The sequence below is a fragment of the Miniopterus schreibersii genome, assembly GCF_964146895.1.
Source record: "Miniopterus schreibersii genome assembly, chromosome: 17".
In the NCBI taxonomy this organism is placed as follows: Eukaryota; Metazoa; Chordata; class Mammalia; order Chiroptera; family Miniopteridae; genus Miniopterus; species Miniopterus schreibersii.
In genome coordinates this window covers 38637324-38665155 of record NC_138117.1, presented here as the reverse complement: position 1 = coordinate 38665155, position 27832 = coordinate 38637324, and the positions used below count along the sequence as shown (strand labels likewise).

The following is a 27832-nucleotide window of genomic DNA, read 5'->3' as shown; positions in this document are numbered from 1 at the left end:
TCCTGTGGGCCCAAGAGCTACCATCCACCCCTTAGAGCTCTCCAGGGCCAGTCAGCTCTGGTGATGAATCCTGGGCCTGCTCTTTCCTGACCATGTGACCCCAAGCAGTGTCTAACCTGCTGGGGCCTCAGCGAGCGCACATACGCACACACACACACCAATCACATCACAAGATAACACATGTAACATCCTTGGGACAGCTTCCAACACAAAGTTCAATTCATGGCAACTACTGCCTTGTCTATGGGTGTCAGCATCCCTAGAGAGTCTCTTGAGCATGTTGGATGTCCCACTGAATGCTCCGTGGGGCTGAGGAGGGCCAGGGACCACGAGGAGATGAGGCTTTGGGAAGAAGGGGCTGGACACACACAGAGCAAGCCTCAGTTCAGGGATCAGCAGTCCCCACCAATGCCAGCAACTCACCAGAGCTCAGGAAGCCGAAGATGCCCACTCGGTAGCCAGCAGTGACCACGATGAGGTTGCCAATAGCAGCCAGGAAGGAGCCATCGAGGGCCAGGCCCCCTTCACCATCCCGGGTTGCCATGGTGTTGTGGAAGAACACCAGGACTGATGCATTGGGGGTCTGTGGGGATTGGAAAAATGTGGGGGTTATAGGTTGGCCCATTTTCACCTACCAGAGTTCAGTGAGAGCTCCTTGCCCACGTAGGTGCCATATTCCAAGCCTACACAAGACTTTCCATCAACTCTGTCCTGTAGGCCCACTTGGCCCCATGTTATGGGCCAAAGAGTGCCCCTCCAAATTCACATGTTGAACCCCAGATTTCAGAACGTGACTGGGTTTGGAGATAGGCTCTGTAAAGAGGTAATTAGCAAATGTGCCCTAATCCAATATGACTGGTGCCCTTACAGAAAGAGGAGATTAGGACCCAGATGCACACAGAGGAAAGACCACGTGGACACAGGGGAGAAGATGGCCATCTACAAGCCAAAGAGAGCGGCCTTAGAAGAAACCAACCCTGCCGACCCCTTGATCTTGGACTCCAGGCCTTTAAAATCATGAAAAAACAAATTTATGTTGTTTAAGCCTCCAGTTTATGGCAGTTTGTCAGAGCAGCCCAAGCTAACTAATAAACCCTATTTCACAGGTAAGGAAACTAAGGGTCACAAAAAGTGAAAACATTTGCCCACAATGCAAAGTGAGCACGTGGCTGGAATAGCAGCTCGTGGCAGGCTTGGAGCCGGTCTCATGGAGTCACACAGTCATCCAACACCCCTCTTCTGGCCACCACTTTATTCCTGAAGGATGTTCTGGTGAGTCCTTGGTGAGCCCTTTCTGTTTGGCCACTCTGACTGGAACCCCATCTTGGTAACGCAGAGCTTCCTCTACTAAGCACTGACCAGCATCCAGGCACTGTGCTGAGTATTTTATTCGTTCAGTCCTCAAACAGCTCTATGGGGTGGCCTATTATTCTTCCCATTTCACAGATGAGGAAGTAGAGGCTTAGAGGTATTAGGTAGCTTGTCTGAGATCACACAGAAGCACAGAAGTAGCAGAGCTGGGCTTTGAAGCTAGGCTGATCCTTTAATTTTAGACTACAATGTTCCATCTGGAGGAGCTGACACCTCACCCCAGGCAAGGGTGTAGGCAAGGCCCCAGATGGCTCATGCCATCCAGGTCCTGCCTCCCTCTACTGTGACTTCTCCACTCTATGTGCCAAGGGCTCCGACACACAAATGGTCTCCTCACCGACAGTGAGCACTGACCGAGGACTTGCCTCATGGGTGCTGTGCTGAGTGTGCCACCTGGAATGTCTCATTGCAGCCCACACCTCATGGGGCAGATGCTCTAATGACTATGAGCACCCCATTCTGCAGGTGTGAAAACAGAGGCTCAGAGTGGGGAAGTCACTTCTAACAGTACCTACAGAGAGGAAGGGGTTGACCCCAGGCTCCCCTCCCAGCACACTCTCCTGGGTCCTTCCATCTCTTAGGGGTTGATTCATCATATATAAAGACTTTTAATGCCTCTGTAAAAGGCTGGCTCAGGTGGCCTCATTTTCATTTATCGTGGGCTATCAGAGAGGTCAGGGCTGGGCCTACTATAAGTACCCTGAGTTATTTTCCCAGGGCAGCATGCCAGCAAGAGAGAGGGCTGTTGGGACTGCTGCAGCAAGAGTCAAAGCAGCAAGGGCCAGGCACAGAGGCAAGGGCCAGCTCTCAGCCCCTGAGGCCCCTGAGGCCCCTGAGGCCAGAGGAAGCATCCAAGCTGCTGGTCCCTCCTCCACAGGGTCTGTCACTGTGGGGCTCATGCACTGCTGTGGAATTCCAGGTATGGCACCCAAACTCTCCCAAGGCCAGGATGGAGTGATAGAGCAGCCCAAACAGGAATGCAAAGCTCTCAGACCGGGAACTTCCCTAGAGGAAGGAGCACTGGATTTAGAGTCAGGAGAAGGGGATCAGGCCGCTGGTCCCCCCTCACTGACCTTGGCCATGAGCTCTGGGATTCGAATGACCAAGTCTACAGTAATCACTCACTAGCCCAGTGACCTTAGGCAAGTCACCTAATCTCTCTGAGCCTTGGGCTTTTCATCTGAAAAATGGGAATAACACCTCTTAGACATATTGTGAGGATCAAAAGGAAGTACACAATTCACTGAGTAATTAGTATGCATCAGGGATCCATCAATTATTAGTATAAACATGTTATTTTATTTCGTTCTCTCAAGAACTTTATGAGGCAGACACTATTCCTCTCTAGTCTCTGACAAGGTAACTGGGGCACATTGGACTTGAGTTACCTTCTGTAGGTCAGTGAGGTAGTAATGAGTGGTAGGCGGGTTTGGAGCCAGAACTTAATTCAGTGCTGGCAAGTATGGTATGACCAGCACTGGGCAGAATGGACTCTTATCACCTCCCTCACTCTAAGCTCTATACTTTAATTAATGCAACCCATGAGAGCTTTCATGTTTTTGGTGGCCTTGTTACGGAGCTCATTCAGCTAGCTGAGATCAAACCTCCAAAGTGCAGTTTACTCTCATTGCCAGTAGGCTAGGGGACCAGAAAGGGGTAATATGGTGACACGTACCATAAGATCAGTCAACACTGGGTCACCAGAAACTCATGTTTCCTAAAGTTCAGCAGTTCCCTTTTCTCTCCTGTGCTCTGACCCTTCCCCCAAATCAGGAAATGCAAAGACTGAAGGTCAGGATCATAGCCATTTCTCAGGCAAATACAGGCTTCAACCCGGATTATAACCAGAGTCAGGGTCAGAGCCCCAACCTCACCCTCCAGAACTGCCACAAACAAGAGTCTACGTGGAAAGCTCCAAAAATGGCCCCGAGGGTCTTCCCAAGGAGAGAGGTCATCTCCACATTTGCAAACTAATTTGAACCTGGGCTTTCCTTCTCAGTCTGTGCCCCACCCAACCCTGCATGGCTGGCCCTCCACTGCCTGCAGGGCCCACACCCTCCTGCTGCACGTCCCTGCGGAATGGCACCACCTGGTCACCACCTCACACCGCCTGTCGTGTGCTGTTTCCTCCTGTGCTGTATTTTTCTTTAATATTTATGTGTTTGTTGTTCAACTGTTGTTTAACATTTATTTGCTTATTTGTTTATTTCTGCCCCTTCCCACTAAAGTAAGCGCCCCCCGGGCAGCTGCTTGGTTTTGTGCGTAGCTGTGGCCCACCCAGAAGAGTCCCCACCGGTCGCAGGCCCAGGATGAATACTTCTCAGAGCACTAGATGGGGATAAGGTGCGCTGTCCCCGTGTGGATGGAACAAGAGGGTGTGGCGAGGAGCAGACGAGGCTGCGTAGGAGCCAGGAGGGCCCTCTGCTCGCTCTCAGTCACACAGGCCCAGCCGGGACGCTGCTGGGGGCAAACCTCAGCGAGGACGAGTGAGCGTGCCAGCAGCTGCGGGGATCGGGGCTTGCTAAGTGGCAGTTTTCAGGGCAAACGCAGCGAAGGCTTCGGAACTCACCACGCTCTGAGGGACAAACACGTTGAGATACAAGCAGTCCTCGCTGACTCGGGAAGACGCGGGTGTTCCGATCCCTGGCTGCCAGCAGCTGGCCCTGCAGATACAGACGGTCTGACTGCCAGGGGAAACAGCCAAGGGGACATGCCCCGTGTCCCCTTCCAGCCCAGCACCAGCGTCCAGAGCCCACTGCCCACCAGCTCTGCAGCAGTTAGGCCCCCAAATCGCTGCATGGAGCTGAGCACACCAGCCCCTCCATCACCTAATGGGCTTCACAGGAGCAGGGTAATGTTAAGTCACTGATATTGGGGGAGGGTGTCTGTTAGAGCACATAATGCCACCTTAACTGGACACCCTCCGCCCAGGCACCGCTCAAACCCGAATGCACCGCTCTGCCATCGGGTCTGAGGGTGATGGACTGAACGGCGGAGGAATCTGCCGAGCGTATTGCTCTGGGCCTTACCGTGGCGCGGTGGCAGCCCAGGGCCCCGTCCAGTTCAAGGGCTCCGGAGCCCCGAAGCGGCTCTCGGCCAGGGGCGGGGCAGCAAAGGGCACTCCCAGGAACTGGTCCACTTGCTTCCACGAAGTGCCCACCTGGACGGCCTGGGACCTGCCCAGCAGCCGGCCATGGGGCGCGATGGTCACAGAAGGTGCAGATGTCCCCAAGCCGAGCAGAGGGATGTCTGTTGGGACGGGAGTGGGTGAGGAGAGAGAGAGAGATGGATGCCCTATTCACATGGAATATTCTGAACATGCTTTAAGAAACAAACACTGCTTTTTTCACTTTAAAAATGTTGGTAATTCAGTCAGACCCCAATAGTGAGGTTAGTGCTCAATGTGGAAAAAGAAATAATAGCAAAGGCACCTGGTCTTTCCCAGGCACCGAGCAGGCAGAGAGCAGCTCTAACCCCTGCTCCCTGGTGGTCATCTCGTGGGTTCTTCCCAACAGACTAACCCAGGCCCACAGCCCCCCCTCAGCACCCTGGGCCAGATGTGCGCCACAATTCAGGACTGTTTGCTTTTTAAAAGAACCGAAGGACGCAGACATGCAGTGTGCCATCTCCCCAGGGAGGTCTGGAGAAGAACCTGTCATTAAACACAAGTATTTCTGTGATAAAAGGCATGCATGGTTCCTCCTAAGAGCAAGGAATAAAGAATATAATTTCTTCAGTCACAAAATCCAGCTCAGGTTTTGCCACCAAATGAGTTTGCCAAAAACTTACCAAAAACATTTTTTTTTCTGACTTTTAGAACTTTGATTTCAGAATTGCAGCCAAGGACCTGGGGCCCATATTTGCATTTCACCGGTGAGGAAACAGGTGTAGGGGCCCAAGCCGGGTGGCTGCCCAGGACTTCCAGCTGATATGGGATTCAAGGCCACACCTTTCTGAACCCCAACTCTGACCACGCCCCATTCACACAGGGTTAAGGGCCAGGTCAGGGGCGCTCTCTGCCAGTGCCTGCAATGTCCTCCCTCCCTTTGTTCATCTCCCAACCTCACCTGATCTATTAGGTCAAGACCTGCCACCTGCCTTCAAAGATCTGTGCTCCAGGCATCTTCCATTCCTTCCTCTAATACTGATTGTCAGACACTTATCAGCCTCTCTGAAGCCCTAGCTTATCTCCTCTACTGACCTGTCTGCCATTCATTCAATGAATCAGTAAAGTGACAAATACCATTTTCAGGGACCTCAGACAGGCCTGTGTCTGATTTCCCACAGGGCTTAGGGTTTTACACAAAGGACACAAATACTGGTGAGGAGATTCTCTCTCGTGCGCGCGTGTGTGTGTGTGTGTGTGTGTGTGTGTGTGTGGTCTCCTATTATTGCTGTCAGGTGTGTTTGCTTTGCTCGGCTTCCCATCAGCTGATTGATGATTGAGAGAGAAGCTTTGCAGTTCCCTCCTCAGCTCCTTCTATTTGTAATACATATGTGATGACTAACAGAAGCCTGGGACAGGGGACAGACAGAAGTCTATCCATTCCTCAAAAGCTGGGTATAATGCAGTGGTGCCACTGGGGGTGATTTTGGCCCAGGGGACATTTGACAATGTCTGGAGACAGTTTCAGTTGTCACAAGGGTGAAGGAGAGAAGCTGTTGGCATCTCACGGGTAGAGGCCAGGGATGCTGTTGAGCATGGTATTATAGACAAGATTATCTTCCCCACAACAAAGAATTACCCAGGGCCCAGGTGTCAGTGGTGCCGAGGTTGAGAAACCCTGGTGTGCTGTGTGTTCATGACGCCCAGGCCACCGACAGTCAGCATGGCGAGGAGGAACCAATGGATGGTCTGTGGGTTTTGTTTTAAAATATCTTTTTATTGATTTTTAGAGAGAGAAGAAGGGAGAGGGATAGAGAGATAGAAGCATCAGTGAGAGAGAACATGGATTGGCTGCCTCCTGTACACCCCCCCTGGGGATTGAGACCATAACCCGGGCATGTGCCCTGATCAGGAATCGAACCGTGACCTCTTGGTTTATGGGTCGACATCAACCACTGAGCAACACCGGGCAGGCCTGTGTTTTATGTTATGGGCCAGATACTTTTGAAAACTTCATAATTTTTCGGACCCTCGATTTTCCCAACTGCAAAATAGAAATAATAGTAATCCCTACAACACAAAGATATTAGGAATTAGTAACATCATGCGTGTAATGTTCCAAGTCCAGTGCCTAGCAAATGGCAGCTCAAAACATGAAAGAATGAATGAATGAATGAATGAATGAATGAATGAATGACAAAGAGAGAAGGGAGGAAGAAAGCGAGGAAGGAGGGAAACTAAAGGAAACCTCTGTTGTAAAAACATTGGAGTGTGGGTTGGAACTCAAAATGGAAACTCAGGATGGAAAGAAATCATTGCTGCTTTTTAACCTGGCCTCATGGCACATCCTGACTGATCTCTCCCCCACAGTGCTTTCTCACAAGATTTCCTGTTTCACTTATAAACCACAGGGTCTCAGGCAAGTGTGCGAGACTGTGGGCACTAAAGTGGCAGAACCTTGCGAGGCTAGTTCTTTTGCTCCGCAGGAAACAGCTGTAATTCATGAACGTGGCATCATTAAAGGGGGAGCAAGGACAGAAACTACAAAAGTGAAGAATTTCGAGGGAATGCAAGCTGGCTTTCCCACGGACAGCGGTATTCAGCCCTCCCTTACCGAGGCCGCCAATGGATCCCGGGCTAAATGAGAGCCCATATGGGGAAATGTCTGACGTGCTTCTCCCTTATAAGCTCTTTTGCAGAAACAGTGGATTCCTTCCAGAATATCCACGTATTTAGGCCATTTAGCTATTTCCTAACTACCTGGGTGAAGAAAGTTACCTGTAGCTCTATAGTGCCTTAGGTACCAACTAAGAATGCCTCTATAGACAGGTGTGGGCAAACCTCTCCTGCCAGAGGCAAGCACTTCACATGGAATTTGACTCACACACAATTAATAGAAAAAGAGTCTGATTTATTTTACAGAACTGAAACCTCAGAGTTAAGGCATTTCTCAGAGGACTGCCATGCAGATTAGCTACACTATGGATGAAATATACTATTGAAATCTAACTTGACTAAATAACAGAAATGTCCAGATAGGAGACAGGACTGGAGATTGAGGGCCAAGATCTCAGTATCCCCAGGCCTGGGGGGCACGCTCATGGTCTGAAGGCTGAGATGGAGGAGGGGCAGAGGAGGAGATTTATCACTGGATCAAGACAACCCATGTTCTAGGACAGGGTGAGTCCAAATCCAACTGCTACCTAGCTTTATAAATAAAGTTTTATTGGCACACAGCCATGCCCATGGATTTAGAGAATGTATTGTCTGTGGCTGCTTTCCTGCTACAATGGAAGAGCTAAGTAGCTGTAACAGAGACAATAAATATTGTGGCTTTAGAGCTTACAATATTTATTATTTGGCCCTTAACAGAAGAAGTGGTTTGACCTCTACTCTTGGAGATAAGATGGCAGACATAGCCAACATTTCTAAAAATTTCTTAATTTCATCCAATAAGCGTCTCTAATTGGGTAGATGCATCCCTCGGGCCCCCAGATCCCATGTGTCTTATTACACAGACCTTACCAATTTCACTAAGTGATGAATTTATTTATATGTTGCTATCCCCTTGCCTGCTTCACCCCTATATCCCCAGCACCTAACAGTGTCTGACACATAATAACACCTTATGGACTGTTTTTAAACTAAACTGAGCCAGGAGCCACTGCCCTTTCTAAAGTGCCTGTGATGTGGTCATGAGGGACCTGGTTTTGTGGGAGAGGATTACATCTACAGACTGGAGACCTGGCTCTATGTCCCTCTTCTGCCATCGCTGTGTGAAATCAGAGGAGTGACTTAACTTCTCTGGGCCAGAGTCTCCTGATTGCTAAGATGGGATAAAACCCTTATCTTACTATTTCACAGGACTAGTGTGAGGACCAAATGAGGTCTGGCATGTGAGAGGCCTTTCTAAACTACAAAGCAGTAATAAAAAGTGGCCTGTCTAATTATTTTACTAAGAAACTCAAAGGCCAAAATGGTTTCTATAACTCAAAAGAATAAATGAACAGAGATGGTGCAGAGAAGACCTACATTAGAAGGGGGTTTTCTACCTTCCTTTAGTCCATCCCAGGTGAAAGCCACCTAGCCCAGAACAACTTTGGCCAACTTTCCCTTAAGAACCTCAGAAGTCACTGCCTGCAAGTCACCACCTGCTTGGACAATCCCTCTCAGCCATGCCCAGGCTCCCAGGAATGACCCCAAAGGCACAGGCCTGGACTTACTCAGCTTCCGGTAGATGTGGGTGGCCTCTTCACGGAGCAGAAGTTGGCAGTACTGGGCCTGCAGGCTATGTGTGCAGATCTGGGTATCAGCATAGAACACACACCTCAGAGTACCAGGTCGGGTCTGCAAAGTGGTGACCTGGCAGGCTTGGTGACGGGAACACTCTGAGGTGTAGAGAATGGAGTGAGGCTTGGGCCTCAGAGATGCCATCCAATCATGCACCCATGCATCCATCCATCCTGTATCCATCCATCCATCCTGTATCCATCCATCCATCCTGTATCCATCCATCCATCCATCCATTCATCCATCTATCCATACATACATCCATTCATTCATCCATTCATTAATCCATCTATCAATGCATTTATCCATTCATCCACCCACCCACATATACAATCCATCCACCGGTCATGCAACCACTCACTTACTTAGTTAAGCACCTAATATATATCCCAGGCACTGCCACAGGGGGTGGTAATAAAATGCTGGTGGGGGAGAGCCCAACTTTCCCATCCATCTATTTTCCTCACAACAGTCAGCTTTTGGGTTGTTTACTTATTCACAGATGTGCTCCTGTCACTCACCTATTTAAAATATTCCAGGCTCCCCACCGGCCTCAGGATTGAGTCACACAAACAAGGCTCTCTGTACTCCAGCCTTTGCCTTCTTCCTCAGCTTTGCCTCCCCCCCCTCCCCATCACACCCACTATGTCCCACTGGGGGTTATGTCATTTCCCATGTTCCTATACTAGACAATTTAAATTGTGCATGGCATTTCAGTCCTGAGAATGGCTTTGAAAAGAGTGCTGCCTCCTTCACTTGCACAAGCCGTGCACTGCCTAAAGGCCTTATTTATACCAGGTCTCTGGGCTCTAGCACCATCCAGTGCACGACCTGTACCTCTGGGCATGGCAGCCCTGCCTGTAAGATAGGTGTATTGTCATCCAACCTTGTAGGGGAGGACATTCATGGGATTTCAGAATTGGAGGAGCGTGAATGCTGCCTAACCTCAGGCTCTTGCAGAAGCTAAAGTCTTTGTAAAACTTTGCTATTGAATGGTCGCCTAGCTTATACCTCTAAATGAAGTATGCATGTGGACAGCTTTATCTTTTAGGAAGTTCTTTATATTGCACTGAAACTGTGTCTTGAAATTTGAGTTTTAAGCATAAGTCTTAGTTTTGCCCCATAAGTCTGGCCAGAATGAGTATATTTCTTCCTCACCATGATGGCCCACCTGTCACCTGAGGACAGCTGTCACAGCTTCCACTCATCTCCTCTGTCTCACACTAGCCCCTAGATCATCCCTCTGGCCCTCCTCTGACCTGGTTCAATGTCACTCACTTTCTGTCTGCCATATCCCCATGGTGACTTTGACCGTGGGCCGACTCTGCAGCAGAATGGCGACACTGCAGAGGGGAGCCCACCCCGGGTCTTCCCTCCAGGCCAACCACTCCCTGCCAGGCGCCCGGTGTTATCTGGGGACCTCCTATGTGTTTCTGAGGTCAGAATCTTGAGCAGAAGTTGTATGAGGCCCTGTCCCTATCAACCCCACTATGGGGGGAAACTCCCCTTACCCAACAAGCAGAGGTCTCGGGCAGCTGAGAAGTCGCTGATGGCAGCCATGCTGATGTGGGCAACATCGAAGTCCCTGATGGACGGGTCAACGACTGCTGAGGAGAGGGCCAGGGTCTGCCATGAGTCTAGAGGGACTGGGAGAGAAAGTGGGGGATGTCAGTCACATACGGTTCTCACCTGGGGCATGAAGATAGCAGAGAGCCACCTGATGTCCCCCAAAGGGCAGCCCCAGGGCACCCTCTTCTCAGTCTTTACTGCCATGTGAGCATCTCCATTCTACAACCATTTCCTAACAGTTTTTTATGGACCAAGTTCTGTACTCAAGCCTAGGGTTACAAAGGTAAACATACACACACGCGCACACACACACCCCAAACAAAAGCATGGCTATTTCTTTTAAGCGGGTCACAGTAGAATGGGAGAGAGTGGAAAAGACAGGTGTTAGAACGCAATAGTGACAATAAGGCCGGGTAACAGTGACAGCAAGATGCGTGTCTGTTGCGAGGTGCTACCATGGTTAGGTCTTCGCAGACGCGGTATCATTTAGCCCCCCCTCGCCCCTCTGGGGGAGAAAAGACCATCGCTCTCTGTAGCAGACACTGCAGTGTCCAAGCGGTCTTCAGGACTGAGGCTCTCATTTCCCCAACTGCTGGAAGTTGGTTGTTGGGGGCTCCCAGCTGAATCCCTCCCCAGGATCAGCCTGTGTCCAAAACCTAGCCCATGTGGGCACACAGCCGCCCAGCCCCCTTGCCTCAAGATAGGACAGCTGCGAAGGGCCAGCCCAGCGTCAGGGCTCACTGAGGCTCGACGGGCCACTGCTGGGCTTGCGTCACAGCTCGGCTTCTGCCCCCACCCAGTCTGCCCCTTGCTTCCTTGCAGGTGCTGCTCTGAGCACTGCACCCTGAACTCCCTGCATGCAAATCCGCATCGCAGTCTGTTTCCTGGAAAACCCCAGCTGAGACCCTCTTTCAGAGATGAAGACAGTGGAGCACGGAGGGGTTCACACAGCCTGCCCAGGGGCGTGCGCTCCGCAGGGCGCAGCAGGACTGAAAGCAGGGCTTTGCCTCCTCGCCGCTCTGCAGGCCGCCTCCCGCATCCGGCACACAGGGCACGCTGTCACGGCAAGGGAGGGGCCCGCGGGGCGGCTGCTGGGGAGAGGCTGGCAGAGTCCTGCCGGGGCACCTGTGCCCTGTGGGGCCAGAGGTGACCCTGAACAGGGGTGTAAGCTTCTACTGTGAAGGGCTGTGGAGCCTGGGCTGTGGGGATGGGGCAACGGGTACAGTATTCTGTCCACAGTGTTAAAGAAGGCAAAACGCTGCCTCCCAACACAGGCCTCTGGGTCCCTCAGGGGTGCTGGTTCCAGACCATTCCAGGGAGCTATTCAATGGGTGTATCATTGACAGTTAATGGCAAAAATCTTTCTATTTATTTATTTTTGTTTTTTTCTTTGACTTTTTTTCAGAAGACCACAGTAGTTTAGCCTAATAATAAATATGTGTGAGCATGTACCTTGTGCTAGCACATCTCCATGGCGATCTTAGGCACAGCACTTTACAGTTTACAAAGCACTGTCAGTCATCAGCTAAGCCCTGCAGGGGGAGGGAGCTTACTCCATTGCCTCAGTTTCCTCATCTGTAAAACATCTTCACATTTGATCCCCAGAATGTCCCAGGGGAGGGGTGGGGTAATGCTTCCTTCACAAATGAGTTGGAAGCTCGGAGAACTTAGGTGACTTTCTAGGAACAAAGAGCTGGAGAGTGACCGAGCCAGAGATAATTTAGGCCTCCTGGCTCTCAGCTAGTGCTCTTTCTGCCTGCACTGAGCTTCCTACAGAGCTGAACATTCTTTCCAGAAAACTGTCCCCAGGTATAAAAAGGCCATTGTCTATAATAGCACACTTTTAACCTGTCATTTTTATTTTACTTTATCAAAACCGCGTTTGCCGCCCAGAGCACTGGGGGTCACTAAAATCAGAATGGTAATAAAGTACCAAAACAATCTAGCGCCATAACCCTTTTTTGTCTGTTTTTTCAATAAAAACAGAAAAAGAGAGGGGAAAAGGTTTATCCAGAGAAGTCACCAAAATATCCCACCCGATTTCCTATGGACTCAGCAAGAAGAAGGTGGACCCCTGCTCGTCCTGGAGCCATGGGGCCACCTCAGCACCAGGGGCCCCCTCCTCCTGAACCTGGGAGCTGGTTTCCCTGCGGAGACGCTGGGCTTTTAAAGCATCCTTCAAATGTTGCTATTTTCACAGTCCATACAAGTGGCATTTTGGCAACATGACCAGACTGAGCTGCATATTTTCAGATGACAAGTACACTGCAATTTCAGAGAACAGTGATGATGGGGCTTCGGGACCAGATTTGCCAATTATGGTCTTAAAACGGAAGCCTTGGCCGCGCTCCGAGTTCAGATGGATGTCTGGGGAAAGCGCTGTAATTGAAGGGTGAATTTCATCTCCAAAGTGAGAGCCAGCTCAGCTGTCGCCATCCCAGGGCCTGGAGCCAAGCCCCTGCCACGCCCTCCACCTGTGCCCATCCTCCCTCCGGCAGGAGCCCCCGGGGTGAGTGATTGCTGTCATGCGGAACCCAACAGCTGGGGTTCGGGCCTCTCATGAACCCTCTGAGAACAATTCCTTTGTGGACGCAAACGCAAGAGAAGCACAGAAGCCGGGCATCGGGGGAGCATTTCATGAGCTTGCTCTTTGCCAAGAACCCAGCAACACCGTTGCGTTTAACATTCCCTCTAACCCATGCCGCATCTTATAAACCAGGACACGGATCCAGGAACACTCTCAACGGGCTTTGCTGGCAGGTGGTGATGCCAGGGCCGCGCCCAGCTCCTCCAGGTTTAAAACCCAGGTTTTACTGCAACGTGAGGTCCTCTCTCCGGTGAGTGGGGTAGTGTCAGCGTCCGGGCTCCCTAAAAGAGGCGGCTGCCCTAAAGCAGCATCTGTGATTAGCTTTCACTTTTTCTTTTGTTTAAATTTAAATTTATTTTATAAATTGCCATGCCAGCATCACTTACTTTAAAAAAATCTTGCCTTGAATTGGAAATGGCGTGTTAATGATACATTAAGCACTTCTATGTAAATGACTGTCGTTTGGCAAGGAGCTACTCTTTTTCAGTCATTTTGTCAATTCTGGTTCCATTTGTACACTGCTTAAGATACAGTCACTTTATAATATAGTTTATCACCTAGTGGGAAAAGTCTTCCCATGTTATTTTTCTTTTAGAAATATTTCTTGGTTATTTTGGGGTATTTACTTATCAAATGACATTCCAACCCATTTTGTCAAGATTCAAGAATGCTCCTTGGGGACATGAATTGGAAAAATTAATCTGAGTAAAAGATTTAAAATTTGTATGTCTAAGTTTGGATGTCATTAAGAATGGAACAGGATTTTTTTTCATTATATTTTTTAAATAGTTATGACTAACCTGAAGGAAAGCCACTTACTGGTGTGTGTTTCTTTTCTAACAGGACACTGAACTCACTCTCAGTGTAACTCACACAATCGTTGCAACTCGGGCTCTTCTCTCTGTGGCTACTTTGAAAACAGGCTCAAACTAGATTCCAGATTTAGTGATGACATGGTATCCAGTCCCTGTAACTATGTCTGAGCCTATGTCATAGATGAGGCGGATGTGGTTAAGCAGCCAGGTCCCTTGAGTTTACCCCCGCTCTTCCTCTGAACAGCTCTGTGACTTTGGGCAAAACACTCTCCCTCTCTGAGCCTCAGTTTTCTCATCTGCAAACTGGGGATGTCGCGAGATGCTCTCTCCTAGGCTGGTAACCAGGAATAAATGGGCTACTGTGTGGGGTGGAGGACCCAGGGAATATGGCCACCCTCACTGTCAAGCTGCTAGGTTCCTGCTACAGTTGAGTCGCTGTCTTTTCAAAACCGTGGAGCTCTGAGCCTGACATGTATTGGGGGACATCCTCTAAGGGGTACAGGAGCACACACCATCGTGGTGACATCAACATTTTCTCCCTGACTTCTCTGCCTGAGCCCTGCTTCCCGTCACCCACCGGCCGTGTCCGGGCACCTCGCTTCCTGCGATCACAGCGTCGCCCTGCACCCTCTGGCCTGTGACTGCCACAGCACCAGCACAGTAGCACCAAGCAGGGCGCCTGCCCGACTGGCCCCTGCCCCTCCGCTTCCACAGGAGGCTGCTGCTGGAAACGCCGACATTTGTAAACAGGGCCTCGAGGTTCTGCGAGCCCCACACACCACAAAATGCGCCCCCCCCGCCCCCTCATCCTGCTCCGCGCCCCGAGAAAGCTCCCACCACCCTCCCTGTGCTGCAGCCAGGAACCTAATCCCCCCGCCCCCTTGGCCAACGCCACCTTCTCAGCCCCTCTGGCATCTGTCCTTCTCGTCCAGATTCTGGCCTCATCAACTTCGCTGCAGACACTGACGCCCCAGGTCCCGAGACCCAGACGACGGCTCTGTCGCCAGCCTTGCCCCCTCTCACGCCATCATCACACTCCAGCCAGCCAGGGTCGCCTCCCAACCTGATCACACCAATCGCAGCTCAGCATCCTCAGAAAACAGGCAAAGTCCTCCGAGTGTGCAGCTGCAGCACCCCCCACTCACGGCCTGGGTGCACCCCAAACATGTCACGTCATCATAAGATGTGGAGAGATGTATCACTTCACTATGAAATTAGAGTTCCCTATGCTGACACACATCAACCTTCCTCACATCGGGCAGGAGCCACGGGGAGAAAAGATCATAGGGTAGTCCCCAAGGTCACAGAGGCACTCCCCAAGATCACAGGGCACACTCCAAAGTCAGAGACGTATTCCCCAAGGTTACAGGGTAGTTCCCAAGGTCACAGAAGTACTCTCCAAGGTCACAGCGGAGAGTCAGACCCCACTCTGCCTCCTGCAGCCTCAGACGTCCTTGTGAGGCCGTGACTGACAAGATCAGCCCTCCTCGCCAGCAGCCAGCAGCCAGTGCACGCCCTCTCAGCCCCTGACCCAGATCCTGCCCCGGTGGTGGCAAGTCGTGGTGACAACCTGAGTATAAAAGACAACCTAAGTATGAAACAGCTCATCAACAGGTCCTAAGACCTTGGAGAACATGCCTTTGGAGGTAAGTGGCCCTGCTGGTCCATTAGCAGAGAGAGAATGGTGGCCCCAAGGGAAGGGAGACTCTACAATGTCACACAGCCCTTCCCTCTGTGACAGAATAAAGCAGCAGGAGTGCTCCCGTCCAGTGGGCGGGCACTAAGTCTTGAACATTCAAGATCACCGGATTCTGCCTTACACTGCTCTTCTGAGCTGAGCAACATTATCCCTCCCTGTTTTACAGAGGAGAAAAGAGCCCACAGTGCCAGGGACTTGCCCAAGGTCACACAAGCAGCGAGACAGCATTTGCACCCAGGGTAGCCCATGGCATCATGTCCCACTGTGCACCACAGGGTTGCTGAGGATGGATGGGGCAGAGGGGAGGGGGCTGGGGCAGAAGAGTGAGGGCCCCTCCAGGGCTCTGGGCAGCGTGACCGGCAACCGCAGCACCGGCAGGCCTCTGGGTGATACCGAGGTGCTTCATTCCCTTCCAGAAAGCAGTGTGTCCCCTTTAATGTAGGCGAAGACATTTTAAAAATCACCAGATGAGAATACATTTGGAAATTTCCACCAATATATGGAAAGTCATGTTTAAGGTTCATTTCCTTTCCTCTTGCCTCCCTGCCTTCCTTTCCAGACCTCAGTTAAAGGAGAAATGTTTGATTTCAAGGTTACTCAGAGTAATTGCGACCGTGAACAATCGCTTTGAAAACCCTTTCGCTTGCTGGCTGGGTGAGCAGGTAAGTGCCAGCTCTTACCCACTTTTCTCCTTTGAAAAACGGGGAGAGTGTGTTTTTCAGGGTTGTTGAATCAGATCAAAGTGCAGAAATGTCAAATCAGCAGCAAACGCCAACCTTCTCTCCAGACCCATTTTATAAATGAAAAAAAAACCATGGAAATAGGATTTTTTTAAGGATCACCGAGAAGGGCGAGAACAAGGAGTGTGGCTGCGAGGCTTCCGAAAGGCTGCAGCGTCCTTGCTGCTCTTGCAGTCGGACCGGGAAGGCCCCTGCTGCTGGCGCCGGGGGGCCTGAGGAAGTGGCAGAGGCCGCGTCCGTGCCCCGCTGGCCGGCCGGGAGAATCAAGGTCCCAAAAACCTCCAGGCAGGGAAAGCATTTTGGGCACCAGCACGGCATGGTGACCTTGAACATAAGCAAGTCTAAGCGACTCGCCGACGCCTTCGGAGCTGGCGGCCACACGCCCGAGGGGAGGTTCCAGTCTTTACCGGCTGGGCCCACACTCGGCCTCCTAACTTCCCATCAGACACTGTCTTCCAAGTGAGAACCACATCGCACTGGGCAGTCTTTGCCCTGTTCACACTCAAATAAAACCCAGATGTTCCTTTGATAACAGAAAGAAGAAAGAAGGCATTTGTTATTTTGCCGTCATTTGAAAGATGACGGAACGGGACCAGGTCCGCCTGCGGACGGGCGTTTCTCCAGAGAAGCCCCTCCTCCCGGCCGCGCCTCTCCATGGCGATGACACCGGGAAGGCACTGGAGACGCACCTGCCTCTGCTCGGCCCGGCGTCCCCTGTGAGCTCTGCAGCGAGCGTGCCTTCCTCTTGAACCCACACCTCCAGAGCTTAGCAGGGGTGGCAGTGAGGACTGCGGGTTGGGTTGTGTCCCCCCAAGGTTCATCCCTTGAAGTCCTACCCCCAGTACCTCGGATCGTGATCATATTGGGAGTCGGGGCCTTTACACAGGTGATTAAGTTGCAAAGAGGTCATTAGAACAGTCCTCAGTCCACAATGACCGTTGTCCTTATAAAAAGGGGAACAGGGACAGAGTTGTGCACACAGAGAGGCGACATGAAGACACAGTTTGAAGATGGTCATGGTGAGCAATGGAGAAGGTTCTGGAAGAGATCCTTCCCTCAGAGCCGCAGAAGGAACCAGCCCCTCCCGCACCAGGAGTGTGAGGGGACAACTCTGCTGTTGGGCCCCTTGCTGGTGCTGCTTTGCTATGGCAGCCCTGGAAAGCTGACGCAGTGAGCCACTGCTCGGTAGAAACATGCTTTCCTTGATGCGCAGAGACCCCTGTGCCCGCTGCGCCCGCCGTGTGCGCTGGCACTCAGTGCTCATCCTAACGACCATTCTCATCATATAACCTAACACACGTTGCAATGGCTGGGCTTTGTCAAGCGTCTCCTGTTCTGCAGACATGTGGCGATGCACCACGTACGTCGTTTAATGAACCCACATACAAATGTGCACTGCCCGCTGGTCACCCCTGCACGACGTGGCGGCCTTGCCCGTTTGAAGAAGGGACCACTCTGGGCGCTGTGTCTGGCCTGATCCCGGCTCTGCCTCCTGCCAGCTCTGACCTGGGAAAATTACATTCTACGTCTCAGTTGCTATTTTGTTTTCATCTGTAAACAGGACTAGTCGTGTCACCTGCGCCATCAAGTGGATCTTCCCGTAGCTAAGGGCACAACTTGCTAGGGACTCTGCCAGCCTTCCTGGGCGAGGGACTGGGGGCTGCTGGGGCCTGTTCCCCACCTGGTCGTCCCGGTGCAGACGGCATCGTCCCCAGCGTGTGTCACAGCATGGAAACGCAGCAGCTCCAGCCACGGGGGGCTGACCAGAACGATGCCTGCAGGCTGCTTGGGCATAGGAAGTGGTCAACAATATTTAGTGAAAATGTGACCCTGAGTGTCAGCCCAAAGCCGGAGCTCCGGCCTCCACGGCGTGTCACCGAAAGCTTGAGGGCACCTACTCCATCGCCTGCGAAACAGGGTGTTTCCAACCACAACACGAACATGAATAGTACTGACATGCCTGCTGCCCCTTCAGCCTGAGGGCCAAGATTGTCACAGGGGGCATGTGGCCCGGGAAGACCAAGACAGACCCACTCAGGTGATTCAGGGAATTGGGAGGAAGACAGAGAAGACAGCAAACCATCAGGCTGGACGGAGTCAGCAAGAGTTTTCTTTCAAAAGCCAGATAGTAAATCTTTCAGGCTCCTCCCGCCACACGCTTTCTCCGTCACGTAGTAGTCAAACACACTACTTAGTTTCCTCCCTCGTCACTCCACTATATTTGCTAAGTGGTCTTCACGACTAGCACAGCGAGCGCTGGGGGCCCCCATGTCCTTGGAAACCCCTGAGCACATCTCCCTCCCTGGTTTCCATGACACCACAGGCCTATCTTTCTAGCTGTTCCTGTGGCTTCTGCTCTTGTGCTTCTGTCCTTGTGGCTTCTGCTCCGTAAACACTGCTGTACCTCCAGGGTCTGTCCTCGACCTTTACTGTCTACATCCCACACACTCTCCACGCGTGATCTCACTGTCCCCATGACCTCAAACACTGCCAACATGCTAATAATTATTAAACATATCCACAGGCCAGACCTTTGCCCAGGCTTCCTGCCGAGATGTTCAGCGCTTACTGGACACCTCTGCGCAGATGTCCCTCCACGCGGCGTGTTGGAAGCTGAACACTCACTCTCGCTTGTACCCTCACCAGCACCCTTCTCCTGTTCCCTTCTTACATTCTCTGCCGTGGGAACTGGCACAAGAAACCACCGGCCATAGACCGCCCAGCCTGAGCCGTTAAACTCTGTCCTTTACGGGTATCGGAGCGGACCGGATGCCCGTCAGGACGGGGCACTGTAGGAGGAAAGTCAGGGTAAATATCCTTTCAAGCCCGCATTTCTCTTTCTATGGTTATAATAGGGAACTCCCCCTGGGATAAACACATTCTATCTGAAACCTTAACGAAAATCATGGTCTCAGGGGTTCCTCACCATCTGACTGCTGCCTCCCTCACCGGCCTCTCCAGCCCCGTCTCTCATCGGCCTGCTTCCTGCCACTCACACTCGCCTCTGGGCGTCGAGCGAACCCCGTGTGGCAGGACTTTGTGGGCCATTCCCTGGGTCCAATGCGCACGTGCAGGGCGCAGTCCATTTATTCATATTCATATGAAGAACTCGTATCACCCTTCAAAACCCATCCCAGATGCCCCTCCTACAGAAACCCGCCCAGCACCCCTCCCTCCACCCCCCAAATAGCTTTTCTTCAGCTCAGAGTATCTTACAAATGCGTCTACATTTCCACGAAGACGCTGCATTGCAACTTACTTATGTTTTTTATCCCTCTGTTGAATTATAAGCTCCTTGAAATCAAAGACTTTGCTTCAGTTTTCATTGATTCTCCAAGGCCTCTCATGATGGCATATAAAAGATGTTAACAATAAACATAGTGATGTAGTCGCAGTTGGCATTTACTAAGTATCCTACGTGCTAAATAGGAATAATAATATCACTGTTTTGCATGAACAGCCCAATCCATAAGTGTGCATTAGATAAATTAATTAATTTCTTTAATTAATAATAGAGAAACGATATGCCAACTTTTTTTATCTCTATAAAGAGTAACACTGAAATCATTCACATATCACCAGACTTCAATAATAATTATCGAATAAGTTAACCACACAGGAAGCCTAATGAGCAACTGTGGCCACCCCAGTATGTGAAACACTTACTTACACCATGATATTTAATAACTACATCAACCTGTGCATTACTTGTATTATTGTTACTCTTTCGCAAGGGACTGAACTGAAGCTGAGAGATGGTGAACAACATGGCCAAAGTCTCATTTCATAATTTGCAAACTAGGGACCTGACGCAGACCACCCCTCCCAGCCCCTGCTCCACCACAGCTGCCTCTTTCTCCTCATGACTCAACGTCAGACTCACAGATCGCTTCCCTTTAGCAGCATGTACGTCACATGCAGAGCTTTCCAAAGAAATAGTCCAGCATCTGTTGAGGTTATAAGCCTGTGGGTTGATGAGTAATCATCTTTAACACAGCTAACATCAAAGACACTTCTAGAGAGATTTCTAAGTTACCAAAAACCATACACATGGAAATAGACTTGAAGCCGTAGTCAGTCCTCCATGTCCTCATGACAAATTACTTGGTTCATCACAAAGCAAAATTCCTAGTGGAAATTCAAAGGGCCAGGTTAAACTGGTTCTCTCTCTAGGAAGTTTGACTCATATCAAGTGGACACTGCTCAAATCCCCCCGACATATGAAGGCTACCTGGGAGATAGTACTTGAACTCCTCTTTCAAGGGGATGTATGTGATCCTGGGTAGCTGGGTAAAACTGCAGAAACTCGGAGCCATAAATGCATATGGAGACCCAACACATGCTCAGCAAAGTGATTCCAATCATGCAGAGGTCTCCCTTGAAATGTTGAACAACAGCATCGACAGAGGCCCCCTCCTGATCTCTCAGTGGGCTGTAGGTAAGTGGCCCAAGGTCACACAGCTGGTTCAAACCCAGGCACTCAGACTCCCGAGACTGCTCTCCAACCCCCTGGCTCTGCAGTCATTGTGGTCCCAGGAGCAGCTGCTTATCAGTTACATATTGTATGTGTTAGGTATCATGCTAAGCACTTCCCCACAAGACCTCATCCAAATCTCACAGCAACCTGTGGATGTGGGTGATGTTATGAAGTCTACCTCAAGGACACTCAGGCTCAGAGCCGTGAAGTGACCTGCCCTGGGTCAACCACTAGCCCTGGAGCAGAACTAGAACTGGAACTGAAACCCAACTTGCCCAGCGCCAGTCTCTCTGCTTCATTGTTTCTGCTTCTACAAACATCTGCCAGGCGCCTTCTGCTTGCCTGTGGCTAAGTAATCGGAAAAAGAGAAGAAAAACAGAAACCACATCTCCAAGCATTAACTGAGCCAATCACTAGAGTTACAAAAGTAGAAAACGTAAATGGAAACTCAGAGGCCACATAAGCCACCCCTCACACAGAGATGGAATCTCCAACATGCTTGAATCCTCCGAGGGAGGGGAGCTCATCACCTCAATCCCCATCACAGCAGGGAAACCAATGCTTTCTCCTTCCATCATCTGACCCCATCCCCCTGCCTCATCTCCCACTGGTCTCCCAGGACGCCATAGGCTCCATTCGTACTCACGCCGTCCCTTGGTCCCTCCTGAGCTGGGCCCCTCTTACCTCCTGTTGGAGGGAAGGTGACTGCTTCCTTGATAAATCACTTTCCTCCAAGGAAATTCAGCAGAAATCAATAAATGAGGACGATCCAAAAGATCATTAAAAAAACCCCACAACTTTGTGTAGCACTAGCCACCTGTAACGTAGCATTACCATTATAATCAACAGCTAAAATTAGTAAAATCCATAAAAATTAAGGAAATCTACCACTGTGGAAGGGCATCCAGGGGTGGTTTCATTCACAATCCACCACGCAGAACGATTTGAAAGGCCCTAGGAAGGGTAACCTGTCTAAATTATATCCCCCAAATGCTTGTCAAGGGTTTGAATTTCCACTCTTAGAAATGAAATCTTCCTAGTTTACCACTTGTTGAGATGTGAACACTCTTCGGGGAAATGTCATATTTATAAAACAAAAAGGTAGGTCTTACATTGGCATTACTTGTTCTTGGCTCTTTTTCCCTTAAATTTGATTGAGCAAATCCTTGATGGACCAGGTACAAGAATGAGCTGTCTGGGGAGGAAGTTATCAAGGGAAATTCTTTGTTTTCTGCATCCTAAGATCTAACAAGATTTTAAGATGCAAACATTAGTCAAATGCCTCCAGACACACTGTGTGCCGGCAAGGGTTTCAGCCTGCACCGCTGCAGGGACAGCGCTCAGAAAGGCCCCCTGTGAAAGTGCCCCTTCGAACCAGCGGAGCTTGACCTCGCCAACACTGCCAACCGTCACCGGGCATCGGGTGCAGCAATGTTTACATACACTACCTCTTTCAAGCTTAATAGCAGCCTCTTTGAAATAGACATCATCATCTCCATTTTACAGGTGAGGCGACTGAGACTCAGGCAGATGCTTTAAACTGGCTGAGGTTACACACCTGGAGTGTGGCAAAGGCAGGCTTCCCACAGCCCCCACGGTTTCCGACACTCCACCATCACCATTCATCAAACTATTCGTTCTTTTACTGATTCACTCTTTCAACAAACAGTAATTGAAACACTATTATCTTTAAATACTGACTTGGAGTAAAGTAAATATATATATATATCTTTTTACAAAAACCATTATAAATATAATATTGAGCATCTACTGTATACCAGACACTTTGCTAAGTATTAGGATTAAACTGGGAATTACAAGATATCTGCCCTTGCAGACAAACAAGCAAGAGAAATTCATTCATTCATTCATTCATTCATTTTTCATTCAGTATTTTTTGAGTACTGATAGGTACCAGTCACGCTTCTAGGTGCTAAAATATAGCAGTGAGCAAGACAGATAAAGTCCCTGCCCTGGGCAGCTTGCCTTTTAGAAGAGGGACAGGCAAATATGCAAGAAGTAATCAAGGGGGAACATTCATAGCATAAGCTGTCTGAAAACAATAAAATGGGTGGAGAAGTACAGATGCCCAAGGGGGTGGCTTCGATAGCCTGTTTGAGGGCTGCTTGAGGAGGGGACGCTAGCTCAGAGCAGGGGGACACATTAGGATGAAGATACATTAGGATGATACATTAGGATGAAGATACATTAGGATGATACATTAGGATGATACATTAGGATGAAGATACATTAGGATGATACATTAGGATGATACATTAGGATGAAGATACATTAGGATGATACATGAGGATGAAGCTCCACGGGGCTGGCTTTCTGCCGGCTCTGTTCACTGCCACAGCCCCATGTGCCTGGCACAGAGTAAGTGCTCACTAAACACTTGTTGAATAAATGGGGGGATGACAGCCGAGGCAGAGAAACCAGAACTGTGTTCCAAATCCAGCGCCTCCACAGCTGGCTGGAGGCTGCCTCCTGCATCGGCGGAGGGAGGGAAGCCTTCCAAGCCGGGCGCCAGTTTCCTCCCGTTTCCTATTTTCCTTGGATCTGCCGTTGCTGTGAGCCCCGCTTGCCGGCTGCGTCTCTCCTCCTCAGCCCCTGGGTCTCGGAGAAGCAGGGAAGGGGGCCAGGGGAGCTGCCACATGGGCAGCAGTGCCCAGAGCACTCTCAGCCTGCCAATTCGGGTCACCCAGGCAGCGTGGCAGAGACGCCTCCAGCTGCCCGGTCCCCGGCTGGGCGTGGAGGGGGCGCAGGCCGGAGGCTGCCGCTGCTCCCCAGAGACGCCAGTGCAGCCTGTGCCAGCCTTGCCTCGCTGGCCCCGGGACATGGGACCTGCCCCTGGATAGCCATTCTCCTGAAGCAGGGACAGCCTGCACCGTGAGCTCCCTTGAGGGTGTGTGTCTGTGTGTCTGTGTGTGTATGTTCACATAGCTGTGCACATATTTGGAAAGGAGACTGAACTTGTACACAAACGTTAGACAGCTTTGGAGTCAATGCCTGCTCACCTGCCCCTTTCATCTGAGGCCAGGGAATTAAGAATTAGCCTGTGTCAGTTGATGCACCACCAGTCCAGCGGCCACCACGGGGGAGTGACGGTGCACCAGGTTGGTGCAGGACAGCCTGCACAGCTCCAGTGACACCGTTTCCCCCCTCCAAGGTGCCCAGGTGAGACTTAAAGTACAACATCCTGTGATCATACCTCGATGTCCCTCCAGATCCCCTTAACATATGGAAAGCATTCAGCACAGTGACTGACATAGTCCCTCAATACAGAGAAGTATTTTAAATAGGTAATTTTACAGCTCGGCCAAGGATCGGCTGGGACTTGGGAGAGGCGCTTTCTCTGGGAAAACGTGGCTTTGGACTCGGATGCCTGCGGACACCTCTTAAGCACTCGCTTGTCGCCGGGTTCTGTGCTGAGCACTGTGCTCTAGCTTCCTCAGCACAAGCCCATGACCGACGGTCTTGCTTTTCACCACCGTCCTCATTTTACAGGAGCAGATGGAGGCGTCGAGAGGCTGAGCCGCTGGCCCCAGAGCCCTCAGTGGCTAAGTGAGGGACCCGGGCTGGAAGCTGGGCGGACTGACTTGAAAGCTCGCTGCTGCACCGGGAGGCCCCTGGCTTCCCAGGATTAGACGGCGCGCACGCTCCCCGCCAGCGCTGACATTTTCTAGGATCACACAGCTGTCTCCGGCTTAATGGAAAACATTTGCTGGAAAGATCAGATGAATTCCATCAACCTCCGGGCACAGCTGAACGTAAAGGACGGAGGCAAATCGGACAAACAGCACTGGCTACAACCATGGCCCCAGGGACCATTCGTGCAGCGCCTCCGCTTCAGTCTACCCCGAATTCAGGCTTTGTCGCTGTCACTGAGCTACAGGATGAGGTTCGGGCGGGCGCTGGAAAGCCAAACGGGGCAAACTTTAGCAAGGCGTCTCTCTCAGCTTTACCCATGTCCTCTCGCTCTCAGCTGCAGCCTCACTCAGCTCTCTCATCTGGTAGCAACCTGTGCTGCACCCGCCCTCCAAGGGCACTCAAGGTCAAGGGCTGGAGCATGTCCTAAAGGGCATTTTGAAGTTCCTAGAGTGAAATGAACTGAGCATACAGAACAAATTTCTAAAGACTCATTTTGTGTGCTTTCCTCTGGCTTGCAACCCAACTGTCTGATTTGAACTTCAGGGGCACCTAAGAGCAGCGTGCTTCTGAAATAGGGCGTGAAAAGCAAAATGTGAGCTGTCCTGGGAATAAGCCCTTGGGAGCCCCAGCATCAGGGTGTGTGGGAGCGAGAGACAGCGTTCAACCTCCAGGCAGGCTCCACGCCTGAGCACACAGCCCGCGCTAACCCCACAGCCCTCCCTGGATTGGTCGCCGTGGGTCTTCTAAACAGGAATGGACATTTTTCCCTTCAGAAGAAATAACATCTTCACTGTTTTGCTTGTTTAAAAAAAAAAAGTACAGTTTTCTCCCAAAAAGACTAAAATGACACTATATAACAGATGACACAATTGACCTCTTTTTCTCAAAATCTAGCTCGTCCATCCACCACCGCATCCCCTTCACAGCCCAAGCAAGGAGCTTTTGAGTAGTTTTTTGTTTTGGGGGGTTTTTAAAAATATATCTTTATTGATTTCAGAGAGAGGAAAGGAGAGGGAGAGAGAGAGCTGAAACATCAATGATGAGAGAACCGTCAATGATCGGCTGCCTCCTGCACGTCCCCCACTGGGGATCGAGCCCGCAACCCGGGCACGTGCCCTGACCGAGAATAGAACCGCGATCTCCCGGATCCTAGGTCGACGCTCACCTGCTGAGCCACGCTGGCAGGACTCCAGTCTTTTTAAAGCTCACTGTGCAACTGCTTAAAGCCCTCCAAGGATGTGTGGTACCCAACACACTCTATCGTTACGGCCCCCAGCCCCCATCCAGCGCCCTCCTGCCCTACAATCCTGAACTACTGTATTTCCCTGCATGTGCCGTGCTAACTCATGCCCCTGGGCTTCTGTTCATGCCCTGCCCTCTGCCTAGGATGCCTCTCTGTCCCCTCTTGGCCATCTGACAAATGCACACTAGTCCTTGGTGTCATTGTGTGGCCATGATGTGCCTGTGGTCCATCCCCACCTGTCTGTGGTTAACTTGGGGGATCCTTCCCCCCTCCCACTACAGCCTGCAAGTCAGTTCACTGCTGTGTAAGCGGCTCATCTCCCTGATTTCTATATTCCTGCTCCTCTCTCGTGACCAGAACGTGGATTCCTGTCTTTGCCATCAAGGCCTCCAACCCCAGCCCAGCACCTCTTCTGGAACACAAGTGAGAATTAAGGAGGCTTATCCAAAAGTGGCTGACGTAGGCAACTTCACTGAACTGAACTCAAGCGAGGTGAAAGATGATCTCTTTGCCTTAACACTTTTACATACTTGGCCGCCCTAGAGCTCACTGTCACTTTCCTGCTCACTCCCCCACCCCAGGAGATCTTGCCAAGGTCAAGTTCCAAATCCAGTATGAAGGCCCTTACACTGGATTCACACTCAGCTACAGGATTTTTCTACTGCTCATCTTCTGTCTCATCCCACTGATGGCTCTATGTCTGCCATCCCAAACTCTCCAATCTCTGATTTCATGCCCCGGGGCCTTTGCATGGACAAGTCACTGTCTCTTGAAAGACTTTCTGAAACTTGCCCATTTGATGACTCCTGCCATCTTCAAACCAGCCAATGTGTTAGAAACTGTCTCTGGAGCAGCACCAATGAAGGGTTCAGAGTAATTTCTAACACATGGTTGTACCGGGACAGGCCTGTGAGATTGCAGAAGTCCCCCTCCTCTTCACACCATCCCCGTCGACCAATCAGAGCATCAGAATCCCCTTTCACACTAGACTTTGGAGGGGCGGCTGATACACACGCTCCTGTAAGAAACAAGGCCAAGAGATTCCGCCTCCGGACAAGGCAATGACTCAAATGTCCACTCTCTCACCCTTTCCAGGAGCTCAGACCAAATACTCTTATTAACTCTGAGGGGCCAGAAACATGTGGGTTCAAATTCCAGCTTGGTCATTTAACCTAGCGGAGCCTGTTTCCTTATTTGAAAAACAGATCTTGGTACCATCAAACTTTCTTGTGAGCATTAAATGATTTATGAAATGTTTGGTATTTAATACCAAATTAAAATCCTATGCTCCCTAAATACAAACTTCACAGAGATGAGCATTATCCATATGCATAGTGTACACACACAGACACACACAATCCATGTCAGAATCACTCAGACAGAGCCGTAGCCTGGAGGCAGAATTACACCCTCCCTCTGACTCACGTCAAAGGCACACACTCAGAGTCCTAGTTCCAATCTGGGAACTCGAGGCACAGATGGGATGCCGGCTCTGATGTCTTTCCTGCTTGCAAATCGCACTTGTCACAGGCATATTTAAAAATACTGTAGCCGTTCATTCTGCCTTGGAAACATCTACTCAGATCCATGGATTGTGTGTGTGAAGGGAGATGGGCTATATTCTTTTTTTATTTTTCTTTTCTTGGTAATTCACATCTCAGCAACAAAAATGTCTAGCAAAAATCCAGGGTGGAGGCAGGTGCAATCCCACCCGGGTATTTATGCTGTGGCTGAGTTGTCTCGAACAGTATGCATCCGACAGATATCAAACCACTCTTCAGCTACAATTTTAATCAATGATATTTTTGTAAGTGATAATACTTAAGGATTCCAAGGGTGTGGTGGAAAGAAACACCAGGGACAACTATTTGAGACTAATTTGGCAATATAAACCTAGGCTCTTAAAATTCAAAGTTCTCAAACAATGATTTCACTTTGGAGAATGTGCCCCCAGGAAATAATCTGGACTTTGGTGAAAATGCCATGTACCAAGGTATTCATAGTGGTGGTTTCATAATGATGAACCGTCCTAAACAATCAAATGTCCAAAAATGAAGGGATGAGTTTGTGAACAGCAGGGTGTCCACCTGGTAGATTGACAGGACAACTGTCACTGATAACACTGCGCTGACCTCACCTGTTTCTTCATTACCAGGTTGGGAGCATCATGACAGGAGGAACACAGATGAGTGAATGAGTGAATATACACACGTGTGCGTGATTCAGAGATATTCAGGGTGGGCAAGAGGAGGTTTACAGTTGTGAGTACACGAAGCACAGC

General features: G+C 50.4%; 1 protein-coding gene across 1 annotated transcript in view; it reads right to left on the bottom strand.

Moving 5' to 3' along the window:
* Window positions 1–27832, bottom strand: part of TG (thyroglobulin) — a gene marked incomplete at its 5' end in the record, with an annotated part of 199630 nt that overhangs the window by 87699 nt on the left and 84099 nt on the right. The window contains 5 exons of the mRNA XM_081116502.1: window positions 424–583; window positions 3941–4034; window positions 4401–4620; window positions 8701–8865; window positions 10279–10413. Of these exons, the coding sequence (XP_080972628.1) occupies window positions 424–583; window positions 3941–4034; window positions 4401–4620; window positions 8701–8865; window positions 10279–10413 (774 nt within the window). The remainder of the gene's footprint in view (window positions 1–423; window positions 584–3940; window positions 4035–4400; window positions 4621–8700; window positions 8866–10278; window positions 10414–27832) is intronic.